Source organism: Dermacentor variabilis, chromosome 8 (genome assembly GCF_050947875.1).
Source record: "Dermacentor variabilis isolate Ectoservices chromosome 8, ASM5094787v1, whole genome shotgun sequence".
Classification (NCBI taxonomy): Eukaryota; Metazoa; Arthropoda; class Arachnida; order Ixodida; family Ixodidae; genus Dermacentor; species Dermacentor variabilis.
This window is the reverse complement of record NC_134575.1, coordinates 31535828-31549418: the sequence shown is the minus strand read 5'-3', so window position 1 is coordinate 31549418 and position 13591 is coordinate 31535828. Positions and strand designations below refer to the sequence as shown.

The following is a 13591-nucleotide window of genomic DNA, read 5'->3' as shown; positions in this document are numbered from 1 at the left end:
TTTCCGTTGCCAACAGCTCACATCAAGGAACAAGGGCAGGCGAGACATTCGATATCATCCCCTTGCCTGGGCGAGTCATGAAAAAACAAGTCACTGTCAGTTCAGAACAATGATACCTCCTGCACTCCCCCCAACAACCATGCCAATACTTCCACGTGAATTAGCAACGCCAGCGCCATTCTTAAATGGCGCCACCTTTAAATGCTAACAAAAAAATTCTCTGTTTTATTTTTCGTATTCAAAATAAAACTTTATTGAAAACCCGAACTGCCTCCGGATAAAATGAGAAATTGGCTGCTCCTTTTTCAAAAATGTTTCCTTCTATTTATTTCGCCTTTCAAAATGTGTTACTATGTTTTATTAGTTGACGTGAACGTTTTATATGATAGGTAACAGCCATTTGGTTCCCAGCATTTCAGACCTCTCAGTTCGAAACTCACCTACGCGCAACGCACACTCCTAGTACATTACTGGTCAATTCCAATCAACTGGCGCGAAATGAATCTGGTCGTGAGTTGTTCAGCCGTATTCGTCTCTCTCGTCATGCATTCTTTTTGTGCTCTGTTGTGAGCCATGAATTATGTACAAAACGTAGTCAAGCAGCCACTTTTACTAAGATAATATAGGTTCTCTTATATCTAAGTGTCTTCTCTCCTTAAAGTGAACACGTAATGCATACGTTTTAACAATGGATTAAGTATAGCACTTGATTTTATACGGTATGGATAACGAGTGGGGGAATATTCTAGAATCCAAAGAAGGATAAAATATGGTGGAAGGGTAACATGCGGCAAAAACATGCTAGGCGAACTACGTGTCCGAGAGTACGCACCGTCGCCCAAAAAGATGTTTGAACGGGGTTTCTGGGGGTTACACATGCATGTTGATACCTGATGCCGACTGGCGCCCATTCCTGGGTCTTGTTCCGCGCAGTCCGTTTTGAAATAAACCTCGTTTTCACTGGCTCGGTAAAACAAAGCGTTCTGGGGGCAGACAGCTGAGGGCTCCCATGTAGCAGATTTTCACGTATCGTGCAAACGACAGCGGCAAAAAAGACGGCGTGTGCAATGCCGGTCCCTCCAGCAGAGCTCACATCCGCTCCAACCGATCCAAAAGAAATAGGTTGGGAACGTGCTTGTCTGCTCATGTGATTGGGATACTCTCAAGACGGAGGAAAGAAACCGGGCTACCTGCATCCGAAAGGCAAGCCATAATGAGCCTGCGCGGAAACGACGATATTTGGTCCGAAAAATTTTGGTCTTTTTGGGAGACAAGAAAACTTACGCTCCTTTGTCTTTCAACCCCACAAATAGGGTACTAAGGAAACTGCAAAAACTTCTGGCCAGCCTTTTCAAGTACGCACCTCCGGAGAAAGTATTACTACCACATGCTCTGCACCAACGGCTCAGTCCCTTCCATTTACGGTCTGCCCAAGGTCCTCAAGGTTGGCGTCCCCTTGCGACCCATAGTGGACTTTACCAGGTCTACGCTGTAGAACTTATCAGGATATTTGTTTGGAGTACTGAGCTCCTTAGCTGGCAAACCTGGGACACACGTGACGAATTCTTCGGGCTTTGTTCAAAAGCTCGGCAACTTACAAGTGGACGTTGAGGACGTTATGATGTCGTCCGACGTCGTAGCCTACTTCACTAGTGTGCGTCTCGATATGGCCGTCAGCACATGCGAAGAAGTTTTAAAGAACGACCATGCTCTCGCCGAACGCACGCCCTTTGACGTTGAGCACCTCTGCACGTTGCTGAAATTTTGCGTAAGCAACACATATATTTGCTACCGCTTCAGGATATACAGGCAGACAGAAGGGACTCCTATGGGCGCGTCCATATCCGAAACTACCGCTAACCTGGTCATGGAGGCCCTCGAAGCCAGAGTTCTCGTCGGGTTTCCACCGAGGTGTTCTACCGCTACGTGGCCGACTCCTTTTGCGTCTTACGAATAGAAGACGTCCACAGGCTTCTACATGACCTCAACGTAGTGCTCCTGAAGGTACAGGTTACTGTGGAAATCGAAAAAGACGACGGCCTGCCGTTCCTTGACGTCTTTGTCCTTCGTAAAGGCCGCGAGCTGTCGTTCACCGTATACCGCAAGTCTACGCACACAGGCCGGTACTTTGATTTCAGTTCTAATCATCCCGTGGCTCACAAGAAATCGGTTGCTTCGCCACTGTTGACGCGTGCTACGCGGATATGCACGTAGAAAGACCGCCTGCAATCCGAGCTCGAGATGTTACGGCGGGAACTTTACAAAAATGGCTACCCCGATCATTTTGTGTCAAGACTTGAAAAGAAGGTTTTTCAGCCGGCGACAGCTAATCCGAAGATTTTTTCCGTCAGCGCAGGCATTCTGTATGTTTGCGGGATAAGCGAAGCTTTGTCCTGCGTGTTTGCCAGGTACAACTTGCGCTTTGGGCACGCGCCAAACTCCAAGCTCCGGAATATGCTTGCGGAGGTTAAAGACTGCCTACGAGGTATCAACTTTGCAGGGTTTGTCTACCGGACTCCTTGCGGCTGTTGGAGCCAGGTCTTTATATCTGCGAAACTGGAAAGTTCACACGGCGATTCAAGGAGCACCAGCGTGACGTCAGAAATGACGATATCATTTCTAGTGCGCTTGCCGACCATGCACATACGTCCACACAGCACATTGATTGTGACAACGCGGTAATTTTAGCCAAAGAACGAAACCTGACAACGCGGCTTCTTCTTGAGTCATCCTTCATCTAATTGACAACTGGGACCATGAACCGAGCAGCAGGAAGCATGCCAATCATCTTCAATCAGTCATTACGTCACAAACTTAGCCTTTAAGATGCTACTACTCGTCTTGTCCGCCTCATTGTGAACAAGGAACCCGTAGGGGTTCCGAAACGTCTTTCTTTTCGTTGGACTTGGTCAGTGACTGCAAACCCTTTTTCACTTCAATGCCTGACCAGAGGAATTTTCGTCGAAGCCTTGTCTATATCATTAAATGACTATTCTTGAATTTGCCCTCGGTGTATAGCTTTTGCAACCTGCGCATGGGAAGCTTAGCGACCGTTACCTTCGCTGAGCCGACCTTTCAAAAATGAAATCGGCTACGTACGCTTCTAACGAAATGACTGCACGTTTAACTAGAACATACATGGATAATAACTATTGTCTCCATCGTCATTCTAACTGGTTCTCCAGCAGGTTGAAGGCGCGTCCGGAAGCAATCAACTATCACTGCTTTGCGCCAACCGATCCCAATGAATGTACACCTTAAGACCCCTATATAATATCCTACATGGCGCATAAACGCTAATCATCAACCGGTTATCAGCCCTATGCCTTAAATGGACTGCCCTGCTCCATTTTTTTTCTCTTAATGCGAACTAGAATATCGGTTATCCCCGTTCGCTCTGTGATCCACACCGCTTTCTTCCTGTCTCTTAACGTTTCGTCCAACATTTTTCGTTGGGTCGCGATTCGCGGTCCTTAATTTCTTCTGGAACTTTTTTGTTAACCTCCAAGTTTCTGCGCCATATGTTAGCACCTGTACAGTGCAATGGTTGTGCACTTTTCTTTTCAACGACAGCGGTAGGTTAAATTTTTGTGGGGCCTGACAAAGAAAAGCTTGTTTACGTTGTTTGATATATGTTTTGACTATGATACCTTGCGGTCCCGTCACCTGAGAAAAATTGTAAAGGAGAAGCTTGTGTGACGCAAAGGAAAGTATGCGATCACGTCTGGACCACGATGGTAATAACAGTAATGTAAAAAAAAGGGAATATCACATTACCAGATGCGTTTAGTAGACTATAGTGCTCATTACAGAGGAGCTGAGGGCAATGCTACACTACCGCATAATGTAATGAAAGTGTCCAACAATGGTGAGATTGAGCATATAATAAATTGCTTTGTCCATATCGAGACAAGAAATTTCTCGGAGAGTGTGTGGTGTAGCACGAAGCGGGGAAAGGGACAACGAAGCACGAGGACAACCGCTTGTTTGCGCAACCACCGCGGTTCTCCTGCACCGGAATGGTTCAGAAGAGCGTCCGCTTGAATCTGCCTTTGTCCCTGTTGACTTCAAGAGCAACGGGGGTCCCCTTATGCATATAGTGTTCGACAACTTCGAATAGTGAATTCTAGAGTCGAATACGATATGAATAGCAAGGACCATTTTATTCGTACATGATGGCCTGAACTGCCGTCTTCGTATAGCTTTGGCCACGTTGGAGGACCAGTGTGGAGAGAAGCTGCGTGCGTGACGGCACGCGCAAATTTCGAATAGTCGCATGCACACTCCAAATTTTCAGTGTTCCACTTCTGCGGCTAAGAATTCAATACGCTACGGTGTATATGGAAAGTTATTTTAAAAAGTGTTTTTGAAGAACATCCCTGGAAAGGAATGTGCGTGTCTTAGCAATGGATAAAAACGTACTCGACCAACTCTACTCTTCGGCCGAGTACACTGCGCAATCTCTCGAACACAGTGTTCGCACTGGTCGCACCGCTTTGCTTCCTGCTCTATTGCATTCGCCGCTAGGTTTTCGTGCATGGCCTCCGAGATGCATCACCGATCTCGGAGGTCGTGTTTTGCGCCTTCGTACGACCCGAAACCGACCAGCGCGGCACGGAGGGCCCTTTTGACCTGCATTTGCGCAGCGTCACCTGGGCAGGCCATCACGACCCATTGCAAGTTCCCCGTTGCATGAAAGGGGGCAATATGTGGCTCTTGCCGTCGGGAAGCTATGTCCCGTGTATAGCGCTATTTATTTAATGGGCTCAATTAGTTTCGCAGGGCCCCTTAGCGCACGTTCAAACACTCAGGGAAGAAAGAAAGATAAACGAGCGTTATGACATACACATTCGAAGATACGAATGAAAAAAGCAAATGATAAACTGTATCATTGTAGGCATTGTTACTCTTATCTAAGACTTTTTATTGCGTGTCGCCCTTGCATTCATCTACACGATCTGTTGACAGTCACGATTAAGCGGCTTGGCGAGTCCTATGAACGTAGCCGTCGAGCAACAGAGGAAGCAGGGACCGCCTGGAACCAGGACGCCACCGCTCGGAGCGCGAAACTTCCTCAACCAAGTGATTCGCTTCTCGGTGCCGCCGACAGAGTTTCGGTAGTGAACGTGTACACACTTTATGCGAGGCCACAGGCGGGCACTGAACGTCAGCACGGACACCTTGGCTGCATTGTCCAGTAATGGCGCCGCCGACAGAAGGCACAGGTACTGAAGACTGGCGATGCGTGAGATGTTTTCCTGGAACGGAACGACGCCCGCGGGAAATGACATTACATTCTTAAATAATTTAGACCTTCAGGAATTCAAGAGCGTAATTTCTTGAACTCGCACTCTTATGTCGAAAAATGAAACGATGCAAGGGTGTGAGTTATAGACATCCACATTGTTAGTCCTTTTTTTAAGGGTGCAAATTAGTTTACACTGCGCGCATTTGCACTGGTTAACTCACGACCTGAGCAGAAAGATAAAGAAATAACAAGACGTCTGTCCTTGTTTTCCCCGTCGTGTTGTGCGCTGTTACAGTTCCAGAAGCGATGTAACATGCGAGTGCACAAGGGGCGGGCCACAGCCTACACTCTAAGAACAGTTTACACCCTTTGGCTTGCCCCTTCTGCCACACAAAAGTAATCGTCATCTGCCTTTATGCGTTTCCTTTCTTTATCGCTGCGAGCCCAGAACTTTCCAGTAACGAATGGCACGCACGTTATCAGCATAGAACAGTTTACACCCTTTGGAGTGCCCCTTCTGATAACGCGCGTGCCGTTCGTCACTGGAAAGTTCCGGGCTTGCAGCGATAAAGAAAGGAAGCGCATCAAGGCAGATGACGATTATTTTTGTGTGGCAGAAGGGGCAATCCAAAGGGTGTAAACTGTTCTTAGAGTGTAGGGCGTCTTCCCGAAGCAATTTCAGTTGCCCCTATCTAACCATTCGATTTCCTTGTTTCCGGTAAACCTGATAAAGAGAAATTAGGCTGTCGGAGATTGTGCTAAACACCGAAGGAATTTGAAGTGAGCAAATCGGTTGTGTGTTACTGCAGGAACTTATGGTTGGGATCGGTTGCCTGTTCTCAGTGACTCTCTCCTGTCGTTAGAGGGCGACAGTGTCTGCTAGCGTAATATTATATCTACCTTTCGTTATTATCTCAAGATAGATACGGAACCGCAGTATAGAAAATGCAGAAGTATTTTCTTGCTGATTAGTTTTTGATAATGGACATGTAACGCACCATGCAAATTCTTTTTTTTTTTCGCTTCTGAAAATAAATATGTGCACCTCGTGTCACAGTGGTGGCAAAACGATTGTAGACGTTTCTGCATTTCCGGGTGGTGCTAGTGATTATTTTGCCTATATGCTCGCTTCCTGTCGTTTCATGTAATAAAACAATTGGTATATCTTATTTCGTTGTAGGGGAAGCTGAACAAGGACAATAGAAAGGCACATTTCACACACAGCGCTGTGTGTCAAATGTGCCTTTCTGTTGTCCCTCATTAGCTTGCGCTACTACAACATAAGATATGCCGTACCATGAAGCCACTATAGCTATCCTCATCGACATCTAGTGGTCTTCGGTCTGTCCTACCTCTCTCTCCACAATTTTTCATGTATTTTGCGCAGTACCTAATTCGCTTAGGAAATTGATGAACGAGAACATTTCAGTTCCGGCGCCGCTGACACGTCTAGAGTACGGAACTATCATTAAATATACTTGTGGTACATAAAGCTCGTAGCTCAAACCCGACTCACCAGCAGACATGCCTCGCCGAAGGGCAGGGCATCGTGCCGAAGCACTAGACAATTAAGCGAGCTGTTTCTGGCGAGCAGCTGACCCAGAGATGGGTAGTCTGGGTGCGAGGGATTAGGGCAGTCTGACAGCCGCACCGTAACCGCTCGACAGGTCTCGATGAACCAAAGGGAGATACGGCCATGCACGTCACTCAGAGTCAGCCTGGCAAGCGCATTGTGAAACACGGGGGAGCCGTCGTACATTGCCGGAATGTCTTTGGGATCGAGGTAGAACTCACCCTCGCAGACGGCGCACCGAACAAAGCTGCCGCGCCTATCGATGCGCACGTCCAGTTCTTTGAATTTGGTGCAGTTCTGCGCCAGACGGCGCAGAGCTGACGGGCGCCGAAGCCCGCAAGGGGTCGCTGAGAGGGATTGCAGATGCTTCAGCGAGCCGTCCTGGAGCAGTGCCGTCAAGTCGAGGTCGGGGCCGAAGTGAAAGGCGCTTATGTTAAGCTCGACGACCTGCCGGAGCTTGGTCGAGACGAGGTCGCGAAGACTGTCGCGGCACATGGCGCCCGCCGTCGCGTAAACACCACAGGAGGGCTGTGCCGGAAATAGCAGAATACAAAGTTGGCTCACGTTCGCCCAGAAGTGTCCAAGGGTGGCCGCGCGAATCCATTCAGCCGTGATGCCTTCTGCGTGGTGGACGATAACCAAGACCAGCTGTTGTGGCAGAATGGTGGGACCAACGCAGCCGACAGCGAGATCTCTTAGAAGAACACAGTTACACATGTTGCTCGACCTCCGGTAGGTGACGTTGCCGCAGACGGCTGCCCAGCTCGTGAAATCCAACGGTCCGGAAGGCAGGCGTTGATTGGAGGCTGGCACATCGGAAGAGAATGAGAATGTTTCCAAATTGACGCCCTGTTTGAGGATGGCGTTACATTCCCGGATAGCGCTCATGAAGCTTCCGCGCACGAAATGAACACGCAGGTCGTCGATGTTCGGGCAGTAGCGCAGGAACACCGAGAGGAGCTTGAAGTTCACGTCGCCGCTCACTTCGACGTACATGCGGCGGAGATTGCGAGCCAGGGCGCCTGGCAGTTGCGACGCGGTGTGGTGCACGTACCTTATTTCCGAGTCCACGTCCTTATCAGCCAGGAGGGAGAACTCAACTTCCTTCAGATACGGAAGCCGTTCCAACATTAAACTGAGCAGGGCGCTCGGCAGGAGCGGGCAGGCGACGCACCGCAAGGATTGGAGTCCCCTACAATTGCCTATGTGCAGAGGCAATTCGTTGGGTTCGATAAGAATGCAATTTGTAAGGTCCAGTTCGCGGATGTTGCTCACCGCTTTCGTAGCTTTCAGCTGCTCGGCCAGAGAAGATAGCCCTTGGTTGGCACGCAGTCTCACCATTATTTCTGAGTTCCTGTGACGTGTCTCATTAGGGGAGCTGTTCGCACTCGTCGAATTATAGAGGCTCTAGGGGGGCGGCCCAAGCAACGGGCAAAGGCGAAGGGGCTAAGCTAGCGTTACGCACTACTTCTGACAGATGTTTGTGGCACACGTGATTTACTACGAGCGAGCAGCGTGAAGTCACGTGGGTGCGGTGGCGCTGTCGTCCCTCCCAACGCATGGAAAGGAATTATGTCAGCGAGATTCGCGAAGGCGGGCGTTACCCGGAAAGTGCGCGAACGAGTTTTCCACCTTTACTCGGCAAAGATAATTCTTCAAATCCGCGAACAGCGACGAAGAGCAGCAGAAGTGACAAAGTTCTTCGCTCGTTACACCCTCTTCCGTGTGCCTGCTTGTTGACAGCATAGAGTTATAGATGCATGAACCTTTGGATATGATACGCTACACGAGATAAGGTTTTATCTAAGCAATGCATGTGTGGCTGCAGTACGCCGGATCCAGCTTCAAGCGATATGGCCTCTAACCTTGTAGGCTACACTTACGTGAACCCAGCAGTCAGAAAAGCGGGCTGACCGAGTCTGACGTGACCGGCCGCACTTTTACATGACCTTGCTTCTGACAAGTCTTGAAGAACGATGGCATGCAGCATCGTGCCGAGACATCAGCGCGTTCCAACTGGACTTCCGGTTCGCGCAGCCACCTGCAACAGCTCTACTTCGTGGTTCATGTCGTTATGATTAGGATGGGTGCTCGTCTTGGCCTTGTAATGATAGCCCTTCCGCTGCACAGCGCATAAATCGTGACTGATCAGGGCTGTAGCCCCGAGCAGGCAGCGTTTACATGCTTGCTGCAAATGTTTACAAGTGGGTCGACACCGTGCAGTCGGGCCGACTGACCCGATTCGATGCTTGTTCAGCCCGACCGGGTAGCGTTTGCGTGAAATCGACCGGGCAATTCCAACTCGACAGGCCGACTCGACCCGCTTCATTGGAATTCATGCAAAACGCAAGGTGAATTGCAAAACTCCCCGATATTAGCGCTCTGACAGAAGGTACAGCCGGCTGTGTGTCGTGCTAAAGCGCGCTGTTTCGCTGCTTAACAACGGACAAGTTAATGGCAATGTGGCAGCGATATGGTGATGCGACAACTCACCACTAATATTTTTCGTTAGAGCATGGTGGCTATTGTACAGAAGTAACAAGAATAATAATAAAAAAGAAACTGAGGGCAACAATATTAGACAGAAGCAAAGCGACACAGATTAAAAAGTGAACATATCGCTCCCTTCGTCAACAGGTGTGCTATGGAAGTTTAGGATTTCGCACAAGCGTGGTGATCGAAAATTCAACGTTTTAAGAATTCATATTCATGGATAAAGCGTATGGGTGTCTATCTGTGTGGCGCATTTTAAATATTTTACTAATCTCTTTCTCCGTGTTAGCTATAACGCGCGATATATATATATATATATATATATATATATATATATAGAGAGAGAGAGAGAGAGAGAGAGAAGAAGAACGAGGACAAGCGCTTGTGGACAAGCGCTTCTGTGCCCCTTGTCCCGCTTCGCGCTGTCCTCGTTCTTCTGTGTCACTTGTCCCGGTTCGCGCTACTCTCGTTCTTCTGTGTCCCTTGTCCCCCTTCAAGCTGTCCTCGTTCTTCAGTGTTCCTTGTCCCGCTTCGCGCGGTCCTCGTTCTTTTGTGTTCATGTACCCGCTTCGCGATGTCCTCGTTCTTCTGTGTCCCTTGTCCCGCTTCGCGCTGTCTTCGTTCGTCTGTGTCCCTTGTCCCGCTGCGCGATTTCCTCGATCTTCTGTGTCAGTTGTCCCGGTTCGTGCTGCTCTCGTTCTTTTCTGTCCCTTGTGAATCTTCGTGTTGTCTTCGTTTTTCTATCTCCCTTGTCCCGTTTCGCGCTGTCCTCGTTATTCTGTGTTTCTTGTCCCGCTTCGCGCTCTTCTCTTTCTTCCCCGTCACTTGTCCCGCTACGCGCTGTCCTCATTCTTCGTTGTCCCTTGTCTAGCTTCGCACTTTGCTCGTTCGTCTGTGTTCCTTGTCCCGCTGCGCGCTATGCTCGTTCGTCTGTGTCCCTTGTCCCACTTCGCGCTGTCCTGGTCTTTTTGTTTTCTTTTTGTACAGCTTCGCGCTGCCTTCGTTCTTCTGTGTCTGTTCCCGCTTCGGGCTGTCCTCGTTCTTCTGTGTCCCTTTTCCCGCTTCGCACTGTCCTCGTTCTGCTATGTACCTTTTCCTGCTTCGCGCTGTCCTCGTTATTTTGAGTCCCTTGACCCTCTTCGCGGGATCATCATTCTTCTGGGTTCCGTTTCCCGCTTCGCGGCGTTGTCGTTGTTCTGTGTCCCGTTTCGCGCTCTCCTTCTGATCCCTTGTCCCTCTTCGCAGTGTCCTCGTTCTTCTGTGTCCCTTTTCCCGCTTCGCACTGTCCTCGTTCTGCTATGTACCTTTTCCTGCTTCGCGCTGTCCTCGTTATTTTGAGTCCCTTGACCCTCTTCGCAGGATCATCATTCTTCTGGGTTCCGTTTCCCGCTTCGCGGCGTTGTCGTTGTTCTGTGTCCCTTGTCCCGCTTCGCGCTGTCCTCGTTCTTCTGTGTCGCTTGTCCCGCTTCGCGCTGCACCACACAGTCTTATGGTAAACCAACTAGCCCATACCGTCATACTTCTAAGTTACAATTTGTAATCTTCCTAAGGTAAGCCGTTCTTACTGTACGACTGGTAACTATTGTGCTAGTCACTTCCTTCATGTGTTCCTTCAGGAACTGAATTGTTTGTGACACGACCAAGTTTTCATTGCATCAGAATCGTTCAGAAGGGTGTCCGCTTGAATCCCTCTTTCTGCATGTAGACTGTAAGAGCAGCAGTGGCCCCCTTTTACATATACACTCTAAAAACAGTTGCAGCATTTCACGTCTATATTTCCACATAAGGATAATCGTCATCCGTCTTGCTTACGTTTTTTTTAATTGAAAAATCAGCGCTCGCTACCGTCGTATGGATAATGCTCTGTCATGCTGATAACGCACCTGCGGTGCATTACTTGAACGTACCGGGCTGTTAGCTTTAAAGAAAGGAATTGCGGGTAAGACATGACGGTTATTGTTGAGTGGCAAATACACACGGCAAAGGGGGCAGCTGTCTTTAGAGTGTAGTGTTCGACAACTTGGAATAGTGAATTCTAGAATCGAAGACGATCCGAATAGCAAGGACTGTTCGAATCGTACATGATTACTTATGCTGATGTCGGTCTAGCCGCCACGTTCAGGTCCAGCACGGCGAGAAGCTGCGTCCGTGACGGCACGTACAAATTTCGAACATTCGCTACACACACAAAATTTTTAGTGTTCCGGTACTGTGGCTAAGAATTGAATCGGCTGCGGGGTACATGTAAAGTTGTTTTTAACGGTTTTTTTTAAATAACGTCCCAGGAAAAAATCGTACCTGTCTCCGAAATAGATAAAAACTTACTCGACGAACCCTGGTCTTTGGCGGAGTACACTGCAGAACCTCTGATGCGCAGTGTTCACACTGGGTATACAAATTTGCTTCCTTTTCTACTGCATTTAACTAACTTAGGTTCACGTTTGTAGCGTGAACATTAAACATTCTGTAGTAGCGTGAGCTTCAGTGACCGGCCCTACTGTGTGTGATCTGTACTGTGTTCTACTTTAGTCTTTAGATTTGTCCTGTTGCTCCTCCTTTCCTCTTTCCTCCCCTCCTTCCTATCTTCGAGTTCTGTGTTGCTGTCACCTCCCTTCAGAAGAGTAGCCAGGCGTTGTGCCCCTTCCGGTTGCAGTTGCCAGCCTGCTCCTCGCTTTCCCTTTCCTGTTAACTGTGTAAATGTGTTCAAAACAAATAGTAAATAATAATAATTACCCCCACGGCTTCGCACATGGCCTCCGAGATGTGCCATCCGATCTTGGAGGCCGTGTTTTGCATTGTTGTACTTCACAGAACCGACAAGCGCAGCACAGAGGGCTCTGTCGACCGACGTTTCCGAAGCGCCACCTGGACAGGCCGTTACGCCCCATTGTAGATACCCCGATGCATGAAACCGGGCAATATTTGGCGGCCGCATTCCGATGGGGGCGATATGCAAGGACACCCGTGTCCCGTCTATTGCGGAAACATTAAAGAACACCAGCAAGTCAAAATTAATTTGGAGTCCCCCATTACGGCGCGCCTATAATCATGTAGTGGTTCTGGTACGTAAAGCGCAAGAATCAAATTTTTTCTCTGTCTTGCGTACCTTGAACGTTCCAGAGAAAGCAACACTGCTTCTCTGCGAAAACTTACAACGCAAACGATTAGAGACACACGTAGTATACAGATATAAAAGGGTCACTTCAAGAAAAGTGTTGTTGGTGCTAATGAGGGGGGAGGGATAGTTATTCTCGGAACCTTCGTTCAGTTGTCGCATCAAGTTCGTTCTTGCTATCAAATTTCCAAGCACTTGCACTGTTATAAATGAATAAAAACGATTCCATGTGCTGGTACGCTGTTCAATATCGTCTACGTGTGAAAACGTTTCTGATGGCCGTCACAATCTTTGGATGAGCGATACATATGTTTAAAAGGCGCGGAGCAGAAGTCGCCCTGTTGCTAGGCGTTGCTGTGCCCAGACAGTTGGAATCTCTCACGGGCCGGCCGAACAAAAGTGTCCTGCAGGTACGTAAATTAACTTACGAAACCACGTACACATACTTTCACGCAGTCATAAACTGGAACTGAGGTAATTGCGCGCGTGTTAGAGCACACCGTGTGCACGCGGTGTGTTTCAGCAACACGAACTCTCAACGTGCGGGCGCATTATGCCTTAAATAACGGTCATTTTCTCAATTTTTTTTTGCGCGATTCCAACACGACATTAATAAGACCAGTTACATTGTGACGAAGCGAAACCTCGCTCAAAAAACTACTCCGCAGGGCTCGAAATAACATTTCTGCGGATTTCCTCCTGTATCGCGTTAGCCGTGGTCTTCTACAGCAGGGCCAGCATAGGCGGCGCCACTGTCGAGGGCGCAACTATCGCGAGTGGGAGTGGAGGAGGAGGGAAGTGGTTGACGCTACCTTTCGAGAGAGAGGGGTTTTGTGTTGACCGGCGTTTCCGCAGCGCCGCCTGGGGAGGTCGTCACGCCCCATTGTGCGGTCCCCGCTGCATGAAAGTGAGCAATATTTGGCTCATGCGTTTCAGAAGGGTTGTCTCGGTTCTCGCACGATTTATTTAAGCGGAAGCTTTAGCTCGGGCCCAACTCCGAAGCGGCCTGTTCAAATACATGTAGAACTCAGAAACGCTTTTCTGAGATAACCCCTAGAACAATTTGAATGAAATTCAATGCGTTTGAGAGAGAAAGCTAAATTCTAGTCACTGTTGGAAGTGGAATTTCGATTTAGTGTCTGAATTTTGATAAAAAGATTTT

The 13591-nt window shown here is 48.6% G+C and overlaps 1 protein-coding gene across 1 annotated transcript; it reads right to left on the bottom strand.

The window, feature by feature from the left end:
• Positions 1-4940: 4940 nt before the first annotated feature.
• On the bottom strand, positions 4941-8283 carry LOC142590984 (uncharacterized). The gene is made up of 2 exons (XM_075703357.1): positions 6765-8283; positions 4941-5258 (listed from the first exon to the last, which is right to left on the bottom strand). The coding sequence occupies exons 1-2, from the start codon at positions 8160-8162 to the stop codon at positions 4950-4952; spliced, it is 1707 nt and encodes a 568-aa protein (XP_075559472.1). The 5' UTR covers positions 8163-8283; the 3' UTR covers positions 4941-4949.
• Positions 8284-13591: the final 5308 nt, after the last annotated feature.

Coding starts and splice junctions, on each gene's coding strand:
- LOC142590984 (XM_075703357.1), bottom strand. CDS start 8,162: ATGGTGAGACTGCGTGCCAACCAAGGGCTATCTTCTCTGGCCGAGCAG. Junction 5,259..6,764: donor TCGGCGAGGCATGTCTGCTG/GTGAGTCGGGTT, acceptor GTTCCGTTCCAG/GAAAACATCTCACGCATCGC.